General features: G+C 49.0%; 12 protein-coding genes across 12 annotated transcripts; 6 read left to right on the forward strand and 6 right to left on the reverse strand.

The window, feature by feature from the left end:
* Positions 1–1,083: 1,083 nt before the first annotated feature.
* EI90DRAFT_2272243 (Plectin/S10 domain-containing protein) lies at positions 1,084–2,374 on the reverse strand. The gene is made up of 5 exons (XM_039052798.1): positions 2,211–2,374; positions 1,993–2,064; positions 1,749–1,929; positions 1,445–1,677; positions 1,084–1,335 (listed from the first exon to the last, which is right to left on the reverse strand). The coding sequence occupies exons 2-4, from the start codon at positions 2,042–2,044 to the stop codon at positions 1,455–1,457; spliced, it is 456 nt and encodes a 151-aa protein (XP_038921302.1). The 5' UTR covers positions 2,045–2,064; positions 2,211–2,374; the 3' UTR covers positions 1,084–1,335; positions 1,445–1,454.
* EI90DRAFT_3241876 (GMP synthase) lies at positions 2,329–4,950 on the forward strand (the record flags this gene model as incomplete). The annotated part of the gene is made up of 11 exons (XM_039066535.1): positions 2,329–2,391; positions 2,453–2,552; positions 2,610–2,722; positions 2,772–2,906; positions 2,960–3,175; positions 3,234–3,367; positions 3,424–3,855; positions 3,908–4,160; positions 4,220–4,269; positions 4,331–4,436; positions 4,489–4,950. The coding sequence occupies 11 exons, from the start codon at positions 2,329–2,331 to the stop codon at positions 4,504–4,506; spliced, it is 1,620 nt and encodes a 539-aa protein (XP_038921303.1). The 3' UTR covers positions 4,507–4,950.
* Positions 4,951–5,886: 936 nt separating this feature from the next.
* On the forward strand, positions 5,887–7,337 carry EI90DRAFT_2273579 (uncharacterized protein). Its single transcript, XM_039052799.1, has 4 exons — positions 5,887–6,172; positions 6,255–6,320; positions 6,387–6,547; positions 6,620–7,337. The coding sequence occupies exons 1-4, from the start codon at positions 6,130–6,132 to the stop codon at positions 7,235–7,237; spliced, it is 888 nt and encodes a 295-aa protein (XP_038921304.1). The 5' UTR covers positions 5,887–6,129; the 3' UTR covers positions 7,238–7,337.
* Positions 7,338–8,152: 815 nt separating this feature from the next.
* EI90DRAFT_2273608 (uncharacterized protein) lies at positions 8,153–9,165 on the reverse strand. The gene is made up of 2 exons (XM_039052800.1): positions 8,222–9,165; positions 8,153–8,169 (listed from the first exon to the last, which is right to left on the reverse strand). Exon 1 carries the CDS (start codon positions 8,996–8,998, stop codon positions 8,474–8,476), a length of 525 nt encoding a protein of 174 aa, XP_038921305.1. The 5' UTR covers positions 8,999–9,165; the 3' UTR covers positions 8,153–8,169; positions 8,222–8,473.
* Positions 9,166–9,286: 121 nt separating this feature from the next.
* Positions 9,287–9,826, reverse strand: EI90DRAFT_3286172 (uncharacterized protein; the record flags this gene model as incomplete). The annotated part of the gene is made up of 1 exon (XM_039067004.1): positions 9,287–9,826. The coding sequence occupies one exon, from the start codon at positions 9,824–9,826 to the stop codon at positions 9,287–9,289; it is 540 nt and encodes a 179-aa protein (XP_038921306.1).
* Positions 9,827–11,032: 1,206 nt separating this feature from the next.
* Positions 11,033–11,379, forward strand: EI90DRAFT_3117503 (uncharacterized protein; the record flags this gene model as incomplete). Its single annotated transcript, XM_039062999.1, has 3 exons — positions 11,033–11,063; positions 11,117–11,286; positions 11,344–11,379. 3 exons carry the CDS (start codon positions 11,033–11,035, stop codon positions 11,377–11,379), a joined length of 237 nt encoding a protein of 78 aa, XP_038921307.1.
* Positions 11,380–11,826: 447 nt separating this feature from the next.
* On the reverse strand, positions 11,827–13,120 carry EI90DRAFT_3151189 (uncharacterized protein; the record flags this gene model as incomplete). Its single annotated transcript, XM_039065707.1, has 8 exons — positions 12,900–13,120; positions 12,815–12,848; positions 12,666–12,756; positions 12,530–12,603; positions 12,468–12,474; positions 12,356–12,400; positions 12,220–12,299; positions 11,827–12,154 (listed from the first exon to the last, which is right to left on the reverse strand). Exons 1-8 carry the CDS (start codon positions 13,021–13,023, stop codon positions 11,827–11,829), a joined length of 783 nt encoding a protein of 260 aa, XP_038921308.1. The 5' UTR covers positions 13,024–13,120.
* A 72-nt stretch (positions 13,121–13,192) lies between these two features.
* Positions 13,193–14,271, forward strand: EI90DRAFT_2966890 (uncharacterized protein; the record flags this gene model as incomplete). Its single annotated transcript, XM_039055586.1, has 4 exons — positions 13,193–13,297; positions 13,364–13,387; positions 13,440–13,589; positions 13,651–14,271. 4 exons carry the CDS (start codon positions 13,193–13,195, stop codon positions 13,948–13,950), a joined length of 579 nt encoding a protein of 192 aa, XP_038921309.1. The 3' UTR covers positions 13,951–14,271.
* A 32-nt stretch (positions 14,272–14,303) lies between these two features.
* On the reverse strand, positions 14,304–17,529 carry EI90DRAFT_3151191 (uncharacterized protein; the record flags this gene model as incomplete). Its single annotated transcript, XM_039065708.1, has 10 exons — positions 14,304–14,678; positions 14,730–15,277; positions 15,328–15,603; positions 15,718–15,803; positions 15,858–16,497; positions 16,550–16,852; positions 16,903–16,969; positions 17,034–17,129; positions 17,183–17,290; positions 17,344–17,529. The coding sequence occupies 10 exons, from the start codon at positions 17,527–17,529 to the stop codon at positions 14,304–14,306; spliced, it is 2,685 nt and encodes an 894-aa protein (XP_038921310.1).
* Positions 17,361–18,141, reverse strand: EI90DRAFT_2274852 (uncharacterized protein). Its single transcript, XM_039052802.1, has 2 exons — positions 17,499–18,141; positions 17,361–17,447 (listed from the first exon to the last, which is right to left on the reverse strand). Exon 1 carries the CDS (start codon positions 18,044–18,046, stop codon positions 17,564–17,566), a length of 483 nt encoding a protein of 160 aa, XP_038921311.1. The 5' UTR covers positions 18,047–18,141; the 3' UTR covers positions 17,361–17,447; positions 17,499–17,563.
* On the forward strand, positions 18,090–19,185 carry EI90DRAFT_3037572 (Prp18 domain-containing protein). Its single transcript, XM_039058790.1, has 5 exons — positions 18,090–18,477; positions 18,528–18,625; positions 18,677–18,816; positions 18,869–18,967; positions 19,019–19,185. Exons 1-5 carry the CDS (start codon positions 18,237–18,239, stop codon positions 19,077–19,079), a joined length of 639 nt encoding a protein of 212 aa, XP_038921312.1. The 5' UTR covers positions 18,090–18,236; the 3' UTR covers positions 19,080–19,185.
* A 62-nt stretch (positions 19,186–19,247) lies between these two features.
* On the forward strand, positions 19,248–20,714 carry EI90DRAFT_3279288 (uncharacterized protein; the record flags this gene model as incomplete). The annotated part of the gene is made up of 6 exons (XM_039066663.1): positions 19,248–19,322; positions 19,352–19,622; positions 19,703–19,767; positions 19,833–19,974; positions 20,029–20,319; positions 20,378–20,714. 6 exons carry the CDS (start codon positions 19,248–19,250, stop codon positions 20,467–20,469), a joined length of 936 nt encoding a protein of 311 aa, XP_038921313.1. The 3' UTR covers positions 20,470–20,714.
* Positions 20,715–20,727: the final 13 nt, after the last annotated feature.

A 20,727-nucleotide genomic window follows, 5' to 3' on the forward strand; every position in this document is an offset into this window, starting at 1 on the left:
CGGTTTGGGTATCCTGGGGCGTGCATCTCCGATTCTGCACTTCTCCGGATTGGCATTGGAGAGCTGTTTACCCTTCACTGACGGAGATTCTTTTGTACCCTGACGGTTCGAAGGCTTTCCGCGCTGTGTTGTTCGGTGCCCTCCTGAGTGTTCCAACATGACTTCCCAGAAATCGTGGATGACTATCGAAGCATCGTCAGGATAACATGAAAGCCATGCATACACGTAATGTCCCAAGGCGTCCGAATATGAACGCGCAAGACGAGAGGCACCTTCCTCAATTGGGTCATTGTCCCAATGTGCATAACCCTGACGCTGGGGGTGGCATCCCATTGAAAAAGCCATGAGGCCAATAGATGGTTGAGGCAGACGCGCCCAGTAGAGTTGAAAAGGAAAAGGACGCCGTGATTCTTTACCCTGGACGGCTAATAAGCAAAAGTGTTCGGGAGCATAACTCGACGATAGAGCCGCTTGCTGGTGCACTCAATAAGGTACGCACGCAAACTCCATGCAACATGGAGATGGGCGCGCTTGCGCGATGGAGATAAGGCTTTCAAATGCATACATTGCGACACGACCGTGGGAAGGTCGATCCCTGGCTCCTCAACGTTTCACCATAATCCTGCTGGCACTGATTGAGACGGTGAAGAGCCCCTGAGTGTAAATGCAGGGGCGTTTCCACCCCAACAGGTTTTCCCGTCCAATGTTCTAAGCTGTTTCAGCCCGACCGGTGCAGCAGCTCCGATGTCTGGTGTAACCGGCGACAACACTGTGGCTTCACATGATATGCTCTCCTTCAAACAACGGGGAACACCGTGCACTAACTGAAAATGATGCCCTCGCTACTAGGATTTGGCAGCACCCATGACTACTTGACAAGGGGTTCTCAGGTATCTTAATGTCACGGAACGGCAAAACTACGGTTTCGCGGTTTGACAGGCCGGGCCCATCGAACCACGTGCCGTCTAAAATAACGGCCTGGGATTGAACGACATGCCGGCAGCCGTTCTTGCGCACTGAAGAGCGTCAAACACATGCACAAAGGAAGCTCTTGATGCCCCACACGCTGCGTAACATATGTGTGCAGTTAGATGCTCTCGCACTAGCCGCCCAACCAAATGGAACTGCTTCCACTTCAGTACATAGATGAAAAGACTTTAGCAATGAGCAACACTGTCGGTGGGAATCCATTCCGAGTCAATGCTGTTCATAGCATCGCACACAAATCCAACGCGTAAGCCAAGTTGCATGTGTGAGGAAGCGCCATGAGCAAAGTAATGCCCGCCCTTTAGTCAGACCATTATAAACTAGCGGTTGCCCCGCAGGTGCAGGTGGCTTTTGGTCATAGGCGTAGTAGTGAGCAGCGATAAAGCATACAAGGCGTCAATATGCAATAGGAAGGTGAAGCAACATGATGTGGGGAGGAATGAAAACTGCAGCCCACCCAGTAACATCTATGAAGCAAGAGGTGCACCACGTCCAACGCCACCAAATCGAGGGCGAAATTCATTCGGAGCGCCCTCATCCTTAGCATCTCTTCGGCGGTAGTCATCACGGTCTCCACGGGGAGCGCGATAGCCACCACCTTCTCCACCATGGCGAACAGTCGCTGGACGAGGAGGACGCGCTGGTTTCTTGTGGGTGGCGGGAACGATTTCGGAAGGGAGATGAAGCCTAGTGGAATGAACGAACGAATGAATGTTTGCAACTAAGGAGCCACTACCAAAGATCGAGGAAATACGCGCCATTCACGGATGTAATCAAGACCTTCATCGGTGAGGATGTAATAATAATACTGCCACGAGAATTGAGTCTTGACAAAGCCCCTTGATGTTAAGCTTTGCATGGCCTTGATAACTTCAAGGTTTGGAACCTCAATGTCCTCATGCTTGGGAGCAGTGAAATCTTTCTTAGCGACCAAGACGCCCTCTGTGAGAGCAAAGCATTCGTCAGGATTCATAAGTTACTGCATCACGCAGACTCAATACGAGCCTTTGAAGAGGGCCTCATAGATGGTGCGCCTGTTTTTCTTGCTAATTAGCATATTGCTTGTGAAGGTTGGACCTGAATTGCATCCAAACGTCAGAACTTCAATCCACCCTAAAGTAGCCCAATCCCGCCACTCTTTGGCAGCAGTAATGGAAGCACGGTATGCCGGGTAACAGTACAAATGACCTTTTGATACTCACTAAGAGGCGATTAAGGCCTACCAGACAAGCAAAAGATGCTCTAGCGTTGAGTCGGTCGTTGCGGAATTTCCCACGAAATTATCACGTTACCTTTCCCGATCCAAAAAGTACTCAAAACTCAATATTGTCGGTCGCAAAGATGGGCATTGAGGCTATTCACGATGCCTACGATACGATCCTTATCTTGGATTTTGGCTCTCAGGTTTGATCTTCGCCGTGTCGTCTTCAGTTGTCCGAGGTGTGACAATCTTCGGATCGAACAGTACAGTCACCTCATCACAAGACGATGTCGCGAGTTAAATGTATATGCTGAGCTCTTGGCCTGCACTCAGAAAATAAGAGATCTGAAATGGAAGCCCAAAGGTAGGTCTACAGTTGGGGATGTCCCGCATCTTTTCGCAAATCGATCCGATTTTCCAGGCATAATCTTATCCGGTTCTCCATATTCTGTCTATGATGAAGATGCTCCACACGTCGATCCTGAAATTTTCCATATGGGTGTGCCTGTATTAGGGATATGCTATGGGCTACAGGTAGTCTTGTCATCAATGAGAGACTGCACGACCTTACCTAATCCCAAAGGAAATTTCATGGAATTTGGGAGGGAAGGTCACTAAACCCGATCACCGAGAATACGGGTTCGCAGAGGTAGAGGTCATAGAGGGATCGAACTCTTCTTCGAATCTTCTCTTTAATGGCTTAGGCAAGACTATGCAGGTATTTTTCCACCACGTTCTCATCGTTCCAGGGACTTTATGAATTCATTTTAGGTTTGGATGTCTCACGGGGACCAGTTGTCCCAGATACCTCCTGAGTTTGAGATCATAGGGAAAACAAACAATGCGCCGTTTGCTGCTATCGCTCACAACTCCAAGCCAATTTATGGAATTCAATTTCACCCAGAGGTGACACACTCACCCCGAGGAAAGGAAGTCATCGCCCGGTTCGTGCTTGACGTAGCGGAATGCAAGGCAAATTGGACGATGGTAATATGGACTCCATCTCTCTCCGAACCGTTGACTTGCTTATGACCGTGGATGCTAGGAAACATTCATTGGTAAAGAAATCGCAAGGATTCGAGAGATCTGTGGCGAGAAAGGGCAAGTGATTGGAGCCGTCAGTGGAGGAGTTGACAGTTCCGTCGCTGCAAAATTGATGCATGAAGCTATTGGGGATAGGTAGCGTTCCAATGTGGGCTTGTCCAGGGTTTGGAATTAATGAGAAAATTATCTAGGTTTCACGCAGTTCTCGTTGACAACGGGGTACTGCGCGAAAATGAGGCAGCGGAAGTTAAAAGGATGTTGTCCAATGATTTGGGGGTCAATCTTACGGTCGTTGACGCCTCCGAACGGTTCCTGGCCAAGCTCAATGACGTTGAAGACCCCGAGAAGAAGCGCAAAATTATTGGTAATACATTCATAGAGGTATTCCAAGAAGAAGCAGCTAGGATTGAAGAAGAAGCTGAACGGGATCTGAAGCTCAGTGGAGGGAAGAAGGGGAGAATAGAATGGTTGTTGCAAGGCACCCTCTATCCAGATGTCATTGAGAGTGTCAGTTTTAAAGGGCCAAGCGCAACAATCAAGACACATCACAACGTCGGTGGCTTGCTGGATAACATGCGCCTTAAACTCATCGAGCCATTGCGAGAGCTCTTCAAAGGTGTGTGGTGCCTATTTGTCAACTGAGATTTCGTATTTAGCGACTACTACCAGATGAAGTACGAGCTCTCGGAAGACTTTTGTCCATTCCCCGCACCTCGTCAATCGTCATCCATTCCCAGGACCAGGACTCGCGATTCGTATTCTTGGTCCCGTCACTCGTGAGCAAGTACGAATAGCACAGAAAGCGGACACTATTTATATAGAAGAGATTCGGAAAGCTGGTTTGTATGACCAAATCAGCCAAGCATTCGCGGTCCTCTTACCAGTGAAGGCGGTTGGGGTTATGGGGGACAAGCGCACATATGAGCAGGTGGGTAGACTGTCTTAAAACAAACAGCACGACCAAAATTGGGCATGTGTCTTTGACAGGTTATTGTCTTGCGCGCGGTCCAGACCGAGGATTTCATGACAGCAGACTGGTAAGCAGCCATACACAGAGGAAATGAGCATTGTAGAATAATTCCATTCCTCGTTTCATAGGTTTTCCTTCCCTCCCGATGTACTCCGACGAATCTCGTCTAGAATCACGAACGAGGTCGAAGGCGTAAATCGGGTGACCTATGACATCTCGTCTAAGCCACCGGGTGTAAGTGTAGTGAGACGTCACTGGGAGTTCATCATTGATCGCCTTCCTCTAGACCGTAGAGTGGCTTTGATCCGGGGGCGGTTTATATTTGGTCTACTGCGCATCAACTTGGATTGAATGGCGCTTCACTGTAGGATTTATGGCATAGAAGGTAGATATTAGAATGAGGCCGCTGACTAGACTTTGACCAATGATGAAATGTGTGGAGTGCTTTGAAATCGTTCTGATCCGATCCAGATCCTATGCACGGGGCATACGCAATACTAGACTTGGGAACCAATCAAGCCACCAAGGGGGCCCAAAGCCTGAACGTGTCGGGCGGCCCGAAAGCAAGCCGGTATGATGAAGAGGTCGTCGGCGCGCGCGTACGTGCTTCGACGCCAAACCTCATCACCTTTGCCGCTCGGCTCGAAACGAAAATGAGGAGATATGACGGGGAACCTACAGCTCCAGTCTCAGGGGGGAACGGCGTGGCTCAAGGGGCGACCTGACACTACCGCGCATCGTACTTCAGCGGTGCCTTCACTCATTTTTCCCTAATTGGGTCCGCGAGTGTTGTACTCCTCTAAATCCGGAAACGCACGAAAGCAGAACATGGAAAATGAGTTGATCATTGCACGTTGGCTTCGGTCTCGATCCCATCCTGTCTCTCGCGTTGGTCTCACGGTATCTGCTTGAACACGGGGGTCACGCATGACGTCAGAGACTGAGAGCGATGGATTGGGCACGATTCCCAATGGACCACTCCCATGCTTTCTTCCCAGTGTACAAGGACACCAATAGGAGAACGTTTGGAAGTTGATCCATATCTTAGTTGAGGGAACCGTGTGCGTGTGGTTGTTTGACACTACCCGATCTATCCAACTTACGTAGAGATGCACGCTATTGGATTGGCAGCTCACAGAATTCGAGAGCTATCGCACGATCGCGTACATATAGAAACATCGGTCACAAGCACAGACGTAGGTAAATGAAATGGACATGAGAGTGTTATCTACCGAGTATGCTGACATAAAATGTACCCACTAAATTCATTCCTAAGTCTGTTGAAGAGAATGCCACATCCGGCCACAACGGTGGAAGGCAAGGTGGAGGGGGCGCGCTTCGAATCTAATGTGCATCTTCCGAACTCTTCTTTACGAGTATACCCAGCTGTACTGCAAAGACCAGTGGTTGAAGTCAGAAAGGTCGTTGAACACATAATGGGTCCTAATATCAGAGATTTTGATCATGAGTCCATCAAAAGCCAGTCGCGCAAGAGCCGCGGGCTACGCTCAATGTAGCGGGGTGCTCGCCAGTACTAGGCCCGCAACAACTTGTCATCCGCAGCTTGGACGTTCCGCTTGGAGATGAATCAGGGCACTCAATCGGAATATCGTTCGTCAGAAATAGTTCAATACTTAACACCAATTGTTTTTTTCCCTAATATGGAAAGTTTATTGGTTGATCCTATTACGTTTCTTTGGCAATTCCAATCATTTGAAATCACCTCACTATCGTCCCCCTTCAACCTTCTTGACGCTGTTGACCCTACTCTCACCGTGTGGGCTGGGTGAACGTGGCAAGACGGTAGTGAAGCCAAAGCTGAAGCTTTATTGGGAGGTGCTGGCGCTTCGTAAAAAAGCCTTGTGCTGTTGGCAACGACATTTGGAAACTCTTCAAACTTTAACTTGCAACCTCGTGCTACGGTCATATGTGGCAGCTAGAGAACACTATCGATGCCCTCCGGATACCGGGTATGGCTGTCTTCCCGATAGAACAAATTGCTGCTCGAGAGCATTGATTTTGAGGCTGATTTGGACCTCTAAAACTTGACAGGTGACATAGCTTTGGCGGCATCGTTTCCGATCTTATGGCGTCGTCTATATCTATTTGGCCCCAGAGGTGTGTTTCTATGGTGCAATCCGCCACCTGTTTTCAAACAGCTGACTTGAGAGCGTCTCTTTACAGGCATTTCCATCGAGACCCAAATCCTGCACTTGATAACGTTCGTAACGCGTTATACCCATCCAGGCAGTTTCAGCCTGGGTTTCTACAACTCCTTCATGAAGGGATGGCTCCTCGCTGCCAATTTCTTTAGCGTCTCACTTCTGTTCTTCTGGCTAAGGTATGTGCCACATCCTCGAAATGGGATACCGGCGCTTATCCAGTTTGCTGCGTCCTCCTTTGGGGGAATCGGATAGGCCCAAAGTACTGCAACCATGTTATCAAGACCTCTTTCATCACCCATTATTCTTATTATTCTTCCAGCATTTATCTTATCACTCCTCATCCACTATCCTGCTCGAGACCCTCCACCAACCCCCATCTCTCTCGTCCCACAAACAACAATGATCAATATCGCGTGGGCGTTTTCTCAGTATCTGTCCGTTGGAGCAATGATACCCCAGCTAGGGCTAATGATTCGATTCCCTGTGAACACGACCAACACGAGTTTCATAATGAAAAGCTCTACCTCGACACATATCCGGGAGTCAGACGTTGAGGATGCGGCCGCAGTCAAGTCGCAAAGAGGGAGTTTTGATGAGGAAAACTACTATTCCTCGGACGAGGAAGACGATGAAGAGTCAAAGGCTTTATTACTTCCTTTTTCCCCCCTACGATCCCAGTTAGCGACCCTGAAGATCCGCATCTATATGACGATGACATCGAGTCTCAAGAATCTCCAGCTTGTTCCTTTCTCCCTTCATCTACCGAATTTCATGAGCCACTGTACTTCTCCAAATTCCGCCTACCATTGCCACCATCTTTCCAACCCCCGAAACACCCATCTTGGACTACATCCACTTGGCTTGATGTAGATTTCCTTTTGTGGGCCTACCTTGCCTCAGTGTCTCTCTTCCGAGTCTTTTACGTCCATCACTGGATATGGAGGTATCGAGTTAGAGGCACGCACGATCCCATCTCGTTAGCCAGCGCCTGCACTCAATTGGTTGCGTGCGCAGCCGGGATCTTTGCCGCTTGGTTGAATTGTGCCTCGACGAGAGGGTATAAGTGGAGGATGAGAGGACTCGGGGAAGCCGAAGATGATGAGAATGAGAATGAGAGAAGAAGATATTCGATGGGGGTAGGGACGAGTCTGGGCGTGCCGAGCATCGAAATCACACCTGCTGACAGCGACGAGGAGGATCATCAGTTTGGTGACCCTCCTCCGCTTCCACCGCCACCCAAGGCTTCGACAAGCAGAAATGGCCGGAGGAAGTTGAAGAAGGGGAAGGGGAGACGACGGCGAGGAGGAGGAAGTGGCGGCGGCGGCGGCGGCGGCTTGGAGCTAAGAACGCTCGATACGATCGTGGAGACTCCTGAACTTGAAGAAGCTGAGTCTGTAGAGGAAAACAGTCATGAAATCCTGTCACCGGAACCCGATGCATGGGATTTAGAAAATGATGTGCTCCTCCCTCGTTCCCCTCGTTCCCCATCCCCATCTCAGCGTTCGAACTCAGAGTAAGCAGTGTCATTCTCATCCCTCCTTTTAGAAGAGCTGTTTATGTACTGACGTTTTTGTTCTGGGTGTTTTAGTTTCCGACCATTATCTCCAACAGAGGATGAGTTTCGGCCCGATCTTCTCCACCCACTTTGGACTAGGACCACAATTTGAATCCCCGTCTCCTTCCCCCTTCCTTTCGACTTCACCTTGGGTTTTCTCTGCTTGGCTCGCTTTCTCGAATCTAATCTTGTTTTTTGTTTTTTTTGGAAAAAACTTTATTTTGAAGGAGTGGTTTGACCGTTCCGTCTATAGATAAGCATGTTAATAAGAGTTTTCGAGGCTCCCTGAGTCGTTTTACTTATTGATTATGGCTCTATCGATTATAATACATATAATGATCAATCGTCATCGGAAGAAGCTAGCTTCTAAGGAGCTCATTGTCAATTCTGTTCTCGATATCACATTACATAGTAGTGCCTTCCCCAGTCTCGCTGAATTGATGTGCATATATGCATGATGTCAGTCCATTAGTAGTATACTGACGTGACGGACCCTGTCAACGAAACAGGCTGTACCATCAGATTGGTAAGCCTTCAGCTTCAAGCCTAGCCTAGGGCTGAGTGCGAGCCCATGGCATTGGTTTCGTTCGAAGGAAACTACAGCTGATACAGCAACAATTATCGTAATGGCTTGCCGGCGAGGAAGCTGGCGGACAGCTCGATCCTATATAGCGGCCAAGCGGGACTGCGCACGAGAAGTCATGAAAGCGGGTGACCGAGATGCGATTGCCCCTGCCGGTTGCGTGAAGGTTCACAATGTCCACACTGAGAATCCGCTGTGTCCACTTTCCATTTTCGCGGCGCAAATTCCGAAAATATCTCAGTGAGGAGTCGATAGTGGAATGTGGTTTGGGCATTTGCTTGGATGAAGTGCAGACAGATTCCTTGCCCTGAGCGCATAGAATTAGATCGAGTCCAAGGAACCGTCGGTTGGTTTCAATGTTGACTGCTGGATCAATCACATGGTGTGCAGCTAAACCATGCATCGCCCCCCGCCTTGCACTCTGTCGCATTGTTAATAAATAGCAGTGGGGGGCCGTGATAAGTAGAAGTGCTTTCATTGTACGAAGGATCATTCGCAGCCTGCCTCGGGGGGGGCTCGCACTTCGGCACTCCAATATTCGCTATATTGACATACAGTAATTGACCACTCAATGCACTCGCACTTTCCCTCAACGTTCCACGGCCTCAACAACAAAGTGTACATCGGGTGGGTTCCAAACTGGCACAGTTTGTAGATTAGTAACCGAAGTAAATATATCCCAAACATGGAGACAAAATACAAAGAAATGATGGATGTAGAAGGATTTTTTGCGAGATTGTGATTTGAATACCAAAATAAGCAAGACCCAACAATGCAACGCTCAACTATTATCATCATCCTCGCTGTCATCCTCATTGCTTGAGCATTCTGAGGGCTCTAGATCATCAAGAAAGCTCTCCTCTGCTGACTCTCCTTGCTCTTCCCCACACACCAATGCCCACACCCCAGCACACATGGTAACATGTGGTTTCAGCGGCAATTTCTCACCATGAATGTGGCACTCTTCCTTCAACACCTCCCACCTCTCAAGCAGTGTTTCATTATCCAACTTGGCAACTTCCCAAGCCTCTGCCTTTGAACTCCTTAGGTCTGTGGCTTTCTCTGCAACCTTCTTCTTCCGGCCTCTTTCCACCTTCTTAGCAGCAAGTTCATCGGACTTGGCTTGCCTCAGCGCTTGTGCCCTTTCAATCATTTCAATCATATCAACGATTTCTGACTCGGCTGCATCCAAACATTCTATCACTCTCTGCCTAGCTGTTTGCACATTCCAATGCCTATTTTGTGTTGTGTTGCTCCATAGTATCGAGAATATAAACCATTGGTTACATATGAATCTGACACTGGTGCCGATAGCATCCATCTCTGCAACTATCAGACGGAATTGGCTGAAAATTAGAATATGTACAAGTTGAACTTGACTGTTTGCAGTCACAAATTTTCATGCAAATCCGATGTGTGGAAAGGTCAAACTTGTTGCTGTTGCATTGAGGGTAAACGTGCATTGAGTGGTCAATTACTGTATATGTATGTAGCATCGACACCGGAAAGAGAGTAGGTGCTCGCGCCACAGTAAACCATGGGATAAAGTAAGTATTCCTATTCCTCGGCGTTGGAATGTGAAGGTGCCTCAATCAACCTTGACATCGACGGCGATTCCGTGCAATAAGCGGATGACGGCCGCCTCGATTCTGGGTCTCAACAATGAGCCGGCGTCGACTTGTTTAAGAGGGGCCAAAGATCAAACTAAGACAGTAGACTGAGGAGTGGGGAAGAAAGCACTACTGGGACCAGTTGCACCTAGACCGATACTTTCTTCTCGACCCCAGCTACAGCCTTAGCCTTGGCCAGCAATGAAGGTTGCTGAGTGACTCGTCCGCCAGTGTTGGGGAGAGGCTCGAGGGTTCGGGCGCATGCGTTTGGTGGAACTGATGAGATGCAGCAAGTCAAGTGGCCTGTGTCAAGTTGGCGGACACATATGTCACGACTGAGTTCGGTGAGACGGTAGCATCTTCACCATGCATCTTCTCCTGTTTCGAAGATTTTTTGAGCGATAGAGAAGCTACTTCTGAGACATTCACTTCCAGCCTTTTGTTCGTACGGACCACACTGTAATAGACATCAGGATATCGAGGAAGCCAGTTGATGTCATTTAAAGAGAGCGTTCCCAGAGAAAGGTAGGAAATGGCTTGGTGAAAGTCCGTTTCCCCCCCCCAAAGCCAGGCCGACCAACTGATTGATTTCTGACGCTTCAATCCCGATTTCCCTTTGGACCTTAAGCATATCAAATAAATTGCCGAGATTTTTCGTCGAACATCTCGCGCGCGACACTTCATAAACTCGGAGCAAGTTCTTTAATTGGTTCGCGCTACAATCGTTTCGAGAGGTTAACTTCGCTACAGTTAGGAGAGAAATCTGGCCAACAGACCTATTGGACCTGGCATGAATAGCACGGGAGTTCGTGGATAGGGTTACCTGCAGGATTTGAGTCAACAATCCCACCGGAACCCCCCGGAAAACGTGACAGATATTACGGATTCCGGTTCTGTCACTGTGACGAAGGCGAGTTATGTCAGAGTCTGTCGCTTCGCAGTTCCGCGGTGAGCTGAACAGAAATCGATATCTCGAGCGTTTATTCTCAAACTATGGACAGCCATCGTGGCGGAGCGTGAGCATCAAATCCGCGAGTCGTGGGTGAAAGCAATGGAGCTCAGAATCACTCGTGATGTGCTCAATCAGTGCCAGAAGGCTGAAGGGGTTAATAATTTTGAGAACTGCAAAGAGGTAGCAGACCGGTATACTAGCATGCTAGCGGATTCGAAGGTATGTTGCATGTTCCACAGGCTCGTTTTAATAGACTCTCGTCCATTGGGTCCGTAGGTCAAGGGGTACCGTAAAATAGACGTTGCATCATGAATGCCATAGATAGCGTCTCGCCGCACTGTCTATATCTTGTCGAGGGATCAGTGTGTACTTGCGACTTCGATTGGCCCCAGCGTTTTGGAGTGTGCCCCAAAATTGATCTTGTGTAGCATGACATTCTGAGCGCATTACATAGCATTCTGGCTTGTGCGGGTTTGTCTCACTCTCAAGAATGTCCTTGTCACCCGCACAATCTTAACAGTTTAGCAGTTAAGTGATAACGTTTCGTAGGGTCCCCTCCCCCACCTCGAGAATCTCATGCTGCGAGGTCGCACGAATCAAATTATCTTGGCCACCGTGATGGGCCTCTAGCTCCGGGTTGGGGATGCGTCAGCGTAAGGATACGACTCCGAAGCAACAGTTTTAAACAACAACCAACAAGTGACCATCATTAACCTAAGTGTAGTACCGATGCCGCACCATGCCATCCGAAACTCCATTCTATGTGCTTTTCTTCTTGCGCTTCTCATTGCCGCTCGCAACCCCGCTTGCAACCCCGCTCTCATCACCGCTGCTGATGGGATTGTTCTTCTTCGCCCTTAACTTCGCGGCCTTGGCAAGCTTATCAGCCTTCAAAATGTGTTGTGGGATCCATTCGGGTTCATAGCCCTTCGTACTGGCTGTTTTGGCACGTGCAGCAGATGGTGCTGCCTTGAAAGCCTTCGGCTTCTTAGAGAGAGCAGCGTGGAGTTGTCGAGGGAAATACTTCGCAACTAACAAGTAGGCGCCACCGCCGAGAATGGCAATAATGAGAAGGTACGTAACAATCCTGGATGGGAGAATGCATCAGTCAAGTCCGAAAAGCACTGCTGATAGGGAATGTGAGAGTTGTACAATGTGACATCAAATATTGAGGCTGGTGGCTCGACGATAGAGATGATGGAATTATATGCTTGGACGTGATGAGTCTCTCCCTAATCCGCGCAAAGGTCATGCCAGGTATTGACCCAAGTTGCGGAAGCGAACTGACCCCAATTTTGTAGTGAGCAAAGATCTGAAGGCGCACGTCTTGAGGCTGAGGACCCGGAAAAGAAATATTATCGTAAGTCTTTGCGCGTCCAGAGGGAGAATCGCAGTCAGACCTTAAATCTAGGCAACAAGAAGTTTAGATATTGTCTGTGAAGAGCTGTAGATGGACACTCACTCGCTGTAAAATGGGTAGGGAACAGTTTGTTTAACTCCAGATGAGAGTTGACCTTTAAATGGGAGTGTTGTCGTCTGAAGACCACCGAAAGCTCAGTAAACTGTGCAGGTGTGGGCCTCGCTATCAAGTTGCTTACGTTGCGCAATAGTTTCCCAGTGTCCGGATTTTCGAACGACCCGGAGATAGCAGTCAATTCCACCTCACTCTCGCCCTTATTTTCAAGCAGACTTCATCGAGGGAGGGCCAGCTGAGCGAAAGCATCACTAACCACAAGATTCTACTTACACATTGATCACATTTTTCTCCCCGTTCACGACGCCTAGAATAAAACTTCAGTATACAATGTGATATGGGATACAGCTGGGCTTACGGCCGAACTGGTTGCTCTCAGGAAACGAAGCTGAGGCTTCAATCTGGGTCTTTGTGGAAGTGGCACTGGCCACTCCAATCAAGGCGACAGCGAGGGAGAGGAGGGCAGGGATAGAAAACCTCATCGTGATGATGTGCAGATTATCAAAGAGGTGGAAGGTGTAGTGCAAGTGCCAGCGAGAGTAAACTTGGCCTTGTTGAGTGGACAAATTATTGGGGAAGTTGTACACGTGATCATTATCACGACCAGTCCTTAAAAATGCTGTTGACTGTAATTTCTTGGACTGCTTCGTAATGACCTCCGCATTCTTTTACGGAACCCTTATGGCACCTACCATTCTATCCTGGGTGATTGACAACGATGGAAGTCATCTCCAAGTCGCCCCTGCAGTACTCTTAGTGTGTTCACAAATGTTTCATCTGGAATGGTAAGATGTTGACGCACGACACCCTGGACGTTGTCAGGAGCATACTAGACACCAAGTTAAGGTTAGGCATTCTGCAGGCCAAATTAGCGATGCTGAATTATCATCCCGAACAGAACGTAGATTATCCCGCCGTTGTCGCTTATGAACAATCGCGATCGTTGTTTGATCGTGAGCTCACTCAAGATGAGCGATCCGTGCGAGGGACGTTAGTGAATGGCTTGACACCACAGGATGTCACGAGCTTAGACTTATTCGAAGGTGATGTAGGTACTGTTTCGTTCAGCGATCACGAAAGTGGCATTAAATAAGAAGAGGGTTCCACAGGAATACAAGAGCGAGAAAGTTCAAGTGCATATTTTAGCTCCTCCTTCTCCCATGTCTCTCGCTTCAACTACACATCTCTTATCACACTCTACACCGATGCCTGATCCTCTCCCTGAGCCAGTGCCGTGTTTTGTGTATATCTGGATCTATCCCCTATCCAGATTAGAACCTATTCTATGGTCATACGACGAGTTTGTGAAAGAAAAAATCCATAGATGGCTTCATAGCGAACCTGTCGGGGACGGGGATGAGGATGGGGGACAGGAACCAACTCCTTCCATAAATTCCAGGATCGATTAATGTCGGAGCACAGCCGCTTCTCATTGGTTTACTTGCAGGACCGGGAATGGTGGACTAGAGCCAGCGCTCAAGTTTGGTTGGAGATAATGGCTGTCTCACTTCAGCATGCTATTCGCTCATTTCGAGGTGAACAGGTCAAAGACTTCGGGTACGTTGCACGAGTACTCAAGGTGCTCTGTGAAGAATCTCCACGGGATGATCAGAAGGAATAAACCCCTGTATCGGCTAAGGCCCCATTAACCTAGTAATCAGAGATCGCTACAAGAGGGCACAAGCTGTAGATAATTCAAATGATACATATTCCAAGTTAGATGAACAAACAGTGACCAACCCCCATGGGTAGGGCAGAACATTCAAGGCCCGGCTTTCCTAGCACTTCGGCGAGTGGCCATGCCGCCCCTCTTTCTTGTGGATTTCGACGTAGGTCCGGGCTTTGCGGATGACTTTGGAGAACGTCCTTTCGTATTTTCATGATTGTTAGCTCCGTCCCCGCCATCAACCAGGGCCATCAATTGGTCCTTCACCGCTTTCTGCCCTGGATCAAGGTATTGAACACGCAAGGAATCATCATCGATAGGAATTTCGTAGTGGGTGGTGCAGCTCTCTTCTGCGCGTGGTTCGAACTTTGACCAAGACTGTTGAGGGTCCAAGTCTGGGATCGAGAGGGCACCACTCGAGGCATTCATCGAACCTGAGCGAGAAGCAGTAAATCCATCTGGGGTAGTGGCCTAGATGATAGAGTTGAGATATGATCGCTGATCAAGATGGCCAAAAATCACCTTATGTCTTGGTATTGGCCGGGCTTTCTTACGGGGTGGGTTGTTGGAATTTGTTGAGGCACTTAGACTCACTCTATCAGGGTTGGAAGACTCCTGACCACTGAATTCGTCATTGCCCCCAAGGATAGATGCTAATTGGTCTCGAACAGCCCTTGCCATTGGGGATTTGAAGGGAGAAGGTGACTGAGACGAAGGCACTACACTCTCGGATCTCGATTTCTTGGGGGTAGAAATGTCCAGCTTGAGCGTTGAGGGGACCATGTTGGACGGAGTCGCACTACGTCGCCCATCGAAATGAGATTGGAGCTTTTTGGAGGCTGGTGAATTTATTCCCCCACGAGGTGCACGAGGCAGACCCGGAGACCGCGTCGGGCGCACATTGGACGATGCGTTGGTTCGAGAACTGGTCGGTGTTTGTGGAATGGCAAGACGTTCAGGGGTTTTGGCCATAGGTTTACGTGGAGTGGACACTTTATCATGCCCGGCTCGAGAACTTCTGGTCCGAGATGGAGAGCGATTTTGTGGTAATTCATCCTGCGTGATCATTTCTTGCATTCATCTTAGCCGCAAGGCCGGCCTTAGAGGAAGGGACACGCACCATTAGTGATATCAATGACCGGGGCAGGCTCAAAAGAGGCGCCATCTTGCGGTTGTATTGCAAGATTGTAAACCCACTCTAGATTCACAACTGGTATGCGCCATTCTACGGCTTTCTCGTATTTCTGGCCCATCCTGGATGGACAAACCATGTGGGTAATCAAATTTCGCTTGGCAATTTCAGGTATGTCCAGCCCAATGGCGCGGGCAAATCGTTTGAGATAGGTAGTCTCCATGTTATTGAGACCGGAGTAAGCAATGCGAAACTTATCTACACCTGTAGCCATCCATTAGAATGAGAGTTCGCATCAGTATGAAAAACACCTCCCTTGGATAGGAAGAGTAACCCCCAAGGGTGTGAACACTATATGATCGTGCCCTGCAACGATACGATCCTCAAAGATACAATGCTCCAGCCAGGATTCCGTGCGCAGCTTGGATTTGTATTGCTCGTTCTCTATTCCGACGTGTGCCGTGCTTTGAGAGCCATAGGTATGTCATTGTTCCTAGTCTCGGAATGTCGAAACGTACCTTGTTAACGGCACGATCACAAAATGTGCCATTTCAAGGGCTTGGGAAGGCGTCATGCCGGTCAGAAACCTGCCTCCACGAGCCTGTATTTCACGTTTCAGAACATCGCTACGTCCGTGATTCCCCACCAATGCTCCAAAAACGAAGCCGGAAAATATTTGAGCTTCTGTGGGGGCAGTTTCTCTCGAAGAAACGCGATTAAAGACACGATTACTGTCACGCGGCTCAGAGCTTGGACCTGGTTCGCCTATTTCAAAAGTTCGCATCCCGCTCACGCGAGATAGTGCTGTCTTTGGCACTGTCATGCCCCTTGTCGCGTCGCCAGAAGTAGGTGCTGACGTCGTAGCTTTGACTTCTCCGGCTTTCGGCTGGCCATCTGGTAGGATCTCCTTTGACCTGACTTTCTGTTGCTTGATCTTGGTCCAGAGGTTGGATTGGGCGTAAGTGTGAGTTTTGCTTGCGCGCGCGCGCGTGTTTTCGTCGACATTCGTATCCGAATGCGGTCGCATGAATTGACCTTTCGGAGTTGACGTTGATACCGCGGAAAAGGAAGGCTCGGGCTCAGAGAAACCATTAGGAAATTTTCTAGGTTCGGGGCGCGCCTGTACAGTCGCATCGTACAGTTTTTCATCGAATCGCCCTGAGAAATTCTGTCGTGGCAATCCGTTCTTCCAACGCAGATATTTGCATACCTCGAGCATATGCGCAATCCCAGAGCCACTCAGACCAGACAATTTGAATCGGTCCGTGGGTTGACAACCCTGACGATTCTCCGTATTTTCGCTTTCGCGGGAAGTTGTAAGGTGTAGATGGAGTAGAGCGAGTTTCGTTGATCCACATCGCTTCTTGTACTTTAAGTGGAATATCGCCGATGGAATTGAGCGGAGCATTAATTGAGCCACAGAGGATTAAATGCGTGACAGACTGGTCCACATCCTTAGAATAGCAACCCCCTTGGTCCTCTATTATTTGCGCCATCCGATGCCTCTGCTCAACTTGGGGGACTGTGAGACAACAATGGAAGGAACGGCAGCTTGATACTGACGCTTGTCTTCGCCCGCTACACAAATATTAAGTCCCTGGAAGCATTTGAGGTGATACTTGTTTAGGAGCTGGTTTTTGAGTAGAAGCGACCCTCAGCGGAGTCGCTTGGATGCAGTTTCGAAGGGAAGTCACCTGGTGTGCGTCAATGTCTTCACCGTTTACGAATCTAGCGTGGGACTCCATTATCCAATCGGGATGTATCAAGGGAATTCCATGCTCGAGAGCGTACTAAAACAACACGAACATTCAATCAGAGAATGTGTTTGAAGGTGTCAACCAACCTTGTACTTCTCGCTCCCTGGGCCATGAGTGATCAAATGTGTTGTCGAGTCAATTAGATCCAGGGAAGACGTCCCTCCAAGCTCTTCAACGAATCGAAACAAGTCCCCCTGAAGAGCAGTGAGGAGATTGCTCAACATAGAGTGAAGGCGGCGAGGGATACCTTATTTGAAACCGCGGAACAAGTGACGTTCACGCCATGGAACGGTCTCTCACCAGTTTGGATATCCTGCGCAGTATATATCTCAAGGGCGCCCCCAGAATGGTCTTGTGTGCCAAATAAGACAGCTGCAATAGTTAGGAATACTGAAAGCCCACCTAAATCAAATTCGACCTCGCCAGAGGACATCACATCGCACGTCACACCGCGTGGTTGCTTAGGCTTATCGCGCAAAATAACACCTGGAACCTTTCTCGAGCCATTTCGACGACGCATATCGTCCCAGAAAGGACTCTCCACGCCCGTGACGCGACGTGCTTGTCGATTGGAGGTATTGATATATTGTTACGAACTGTTTGTCTCGACGCCTCTCGCACGTGATCAACATCCTTGGCGCGAGAGCTGACCGAATCCTCCCAGCATGAACGCTCTCAAGGCTGAAATAGCCGCAAAGCGCAAGGCACAGGCAGAGGAGTTTGCCAATCGTCCGAGCAAGTACATGCGTCGAGGCGATGCTGAGAAGCTTAAGGGGGACATCAACCTTGCTGATCCGCCATCCAAAGCATTGTTGGTATGTCGCGTATTCACCCTTTCTGGTACGGAGACGTCGAATTGTCCAATTTAAGTAGTCACCACCGTCTGCGGCTAGTCCTAGGGAAAAGTCTGTTTCAGCTGAGCCCAGTGAAAAAGGGCCTGAGAAGGTCATCGACTCTTTGAAACCAGAAGGTTATAACATTTCGAACGAAGATGCCATACGCAAACTCCGCGCAAGAGGCCAACCGATACGCCTATTCGCAGAGTCCGATCGAGATCGCCGTTTGCGATTACGGGCACTAGAGCTCTTGGAGGAGCGTGGAGCCGAGAAAGGAGCAGGTTTAAATGACTTCCGACGCGTTATGGAGCACATGGAAAAGGGACTGAACGTTGAAGATGCTGTGAAGAAGCTGGTTGGGAAGGACCAGCCTAATGGCGAGAAAGAGCTCGCCACTGGTACTGGCAATTCCAGTGGCGTCTCCGAGGAACAGATGATCGATTTGGAACTCATTAAAACTGACCCTGATAAACTTTACCCATTAATATACTATGCCATCAAAAGGAAATTGAAGGAATGGGAACAGTACATGGCTGAACGCCCAGGTAAGTTAACGTCCGGCTTTGGGAGAAGTGGCATTGACGTTCCCCCGCAGATGACATCAAGCATTCAGTGCAAGGCAAGCGAGCGGCGGCAACCCAGGTTCAGTCTGGCGAATATTTGAAGCCTCTGTTCAAACAGCTCCGACAACGGGTGTGCAGAAGAACTTCCCTTACCGTCATCTCCACGCTCACGAAAATTTAGAATCTTCCCGCCGACGTGCTTGCGCGTCTTACTGAGATAATGCATTATATGCAAACGCGACAGTATCAAAAAGCGAATGACTCATATTTACGGTTGAGCATTGGCAATGCTCCATGGCCCATCGGTGTCACTATGGTCGGGTAAGTAACACGACTTGTGTACACAGACATTCGATCTGATGATAACTTGAAGTATTCACGAACGCTCAGCGCGAGAGAAGATCTCGATAGATCAAGTGGCACATGTCCTCAATGACGAAGTTAGTCGAAAGTATATACAAAGTATCAAAAGGTATCTATTTCTTCCATTCGCGTTTAACAGTTGTGACCTACCCCTATCAAGGTTACTTACTTTTGCTCAGACGAAGTATCCTCCGAGCGATGTTTCGCAACTTATGGGCTGATGGATTTTTCCAACTTTTTGCTCTACTTGCATCCTCTTATTGTTCCTGTACCAGTACACGATTAATCTATCTATCGTCTGCCTTGTCTCTGCGCTTTCCTAAATAGACACAACATCAAATTCTGTCACGTGCTTACGGGATTTTCGTCTTCAACAGCTTGCTGGCGCTATGACACATCTTCTGCCTCCCAATTTGCTGAAGCTCTTTGCGCCACGCCCCCCTTACCGTATGTCAGACCAGTCGGTCACTCGCCTGACAAGATTCGGCCCAAGACGGTTGCTGGGGTTGCGGAACTACTGGCTGAAATCCAAGCTAACAATGCTGTGATTGATTCGGAACGAGGTGCCAGGCAAGAGGCGAAAAGGAAAAAGCGGGAGGAAGAGAAAGGAAATAAGATGGAAGAAGGCGAGGAGGGGGAGGCCGCCGCTGACTCGGATGACGAAGAATCGAAGTTCACGTATGCTGAAGAAGTTAAAAGACAGATTCGGAGGGAGGAAAAGACTAAGCAGAAAAAGGAGGCCTTTGAGAAGTCTACGGAGGCTTGTGAGTCTGGCCATTTCTTTCTTTCTTTCTTTTTTTTCTATGCACGTTGAAACTCACGTCGAGGCCTGCGAGCTTTGTAGATAAACCATCTGCAAACCCCAATGCGGCAGGAGATCCGTACAAAACTCTTTTTATCGCTCGTCTCGTAAGTGGTGTGTTGTTTGAATCGAGGTGCCAAAGGCGCGCTCACCGCTCCTTCCCATGCCTCAGTCTAAAAACGCACAGGAATCCGATTTACGAAGGGAGTTCGAACTCTATGGACCCATTGAACATCTTACTATTGTTAAGGACACTAAGGGCCGCAGTCGTGGATATGCATTTATTGTATATGAACGGGAGAAAGATATGAAAGGTGCTCTGAATTTGTTCGATGTCAGGCTGCTACTGATATCTCCTTTGCCGTTAGCCGCATACAAGGATGCTGAGGGAGTGATGATTCTCGGGAAACGCATCCTCGTGGATGTTGAACGTGGGCGGACTGTCAGGGGCTGGAAGCCGCGTCGTCTAGGTGGCGGGCTTGGGGGACGACCTAAACCTCAGGTGGCAGCAGAACCGCCTCCTAGTCATGGTGGTCGCGGTGGTTCTCGAGGAGGAAGAGGTGGCATTGGTGATCGTGGTGGTCTCAGGGGTCGCGGTGGAGGATTTGGCGACAGAGGGTTTAGGGGTGGCTATGGAGGTGGCGGCGGTGATCGCGGCGGTGAGAGAACCAGCTTAATGGAGCAGTTATTCAACAGGTCTAACTTGGTCTCATGAAGGGTATGGAGGTGGCTCTGGCCCAGGTATGTGTTGTGGTTCTGACGAATTATGGAAGCGCTCAGCATTGTCGGACAACAGGTTACGACCCTGACCGAGGTATGCTCAGCCCTTTCTAAGGAATGTACTGATTCCTGACATCGTTGTTTTGAGGCTATGGAGACCGCGGCGGTTCTCGAGGTAATTCATGCCAATTCTTGCAGGGGCAACATCTTAACCTCGCTTGACCTTAAGGAGGCTTTGGCGACAGGGGCGGCGGTCCTGGGGGTAACTGACCCGCTTTTATCGTAACACAACTTGATTTCTCACTAGTTTTTCAGGCTTTGGCGATCGTGGAGGTAACTGATTCTTT

The sequence above is a fragment of the Cantharellus anzutake genome (genome assembly GCF_015039405.1).
Source record: "Cantharellus anzutake strain C23 chromosome Unknown EI90scaffold_6, whole genome shotgun sequence".
In the NCBI taxonomy this organism is placed as follows: Eukaryota; Fungi; Basidiomycota; class Agaricomycetes; order Cantharellales; family Hydnaceae; genus Cantharellus; species Cantharellus anzutake.

Bases quoted from the DNA above. Each gene is read 5' to 3' on its own strand.
- EI90DRAFT_2272243 (XM_039052798.1), bottom strand. From the start codon at position 2,044: ATGCTAATTAGCAAGAAAAACAGGCGCACCATCTATGAGGCCCTCTTC. The intron at 1,930-1,992 runs GCTCGTATTGAG...TTGCTCTCACAG, and splicing joins CTATGAGGCCCTCTTCAAAG to AGGGCGTCTTGGTCGCTAAG. The intron at 1,678-1,748 runs ATGGCGCGTATT...CGTTCATTCCAC, and splicing joins GGTCTTGATTACATCCGTGA to TAGGCTTCATCTCCCTTCCG.
- EI90DRAFT_2273579 (XM_039052799.1), top strand. From the start codon at position 6,130: ATGTGGCAGCTAGAGAACACTATCGATGCCCTCCGGATACCGG. The intron at 6,173-6,254 runs GTATGGCTGTCT...AAAACTTGACAG, and splicing joins CGATGCCCTCCGGATACCGG to GTGACATAGCTTTGGCGGCA. The intron at 6,548-6,619 runs GTGCCACATCCT...GGAATCGGATAG, and splicing joins TGTTCTTCTGGCTAAGGTAT to GCCCAAAGTACTGCAACCAT.
- EI90DRAFT_2273608 (XM_039052800.1), bottom strand. From the start codon at position 8,998: ATGATCCTTCGTACAATGAAAGCACTTCTACTTATCACGGCCCCCCAC.
- EI90DRAFT_2274852 (XM_039052802.1), bottom strand. From the start codon at position 18,046: ATGACCTTCTCAGGCCCTTTTTCACTGGGCTCAGCTGAAACAGACTTT.
- EI90DRAFT_3037572 (XM_039058790.1), top strand. From the start codon at position 18,237: ATGGAGCACATGGAAAAGGGACTGAACGTTGAAGATGCTGTGAAGAAG. The intron at 18,626-18,676 runs GTGTGCAGAAGA...ACGAAAATTTAG, and splicing joins TCAAACAGCTCCGACAACGG to AATCTTCCCGCCGACGTGCT. The intron at 18,817-18,868 runs GTAAGTAACACG...GATAACTTGAAG, and splicing joins ATCGGTGTCACTATGGTCGG to TATTCACGAACGCTCAGCGC.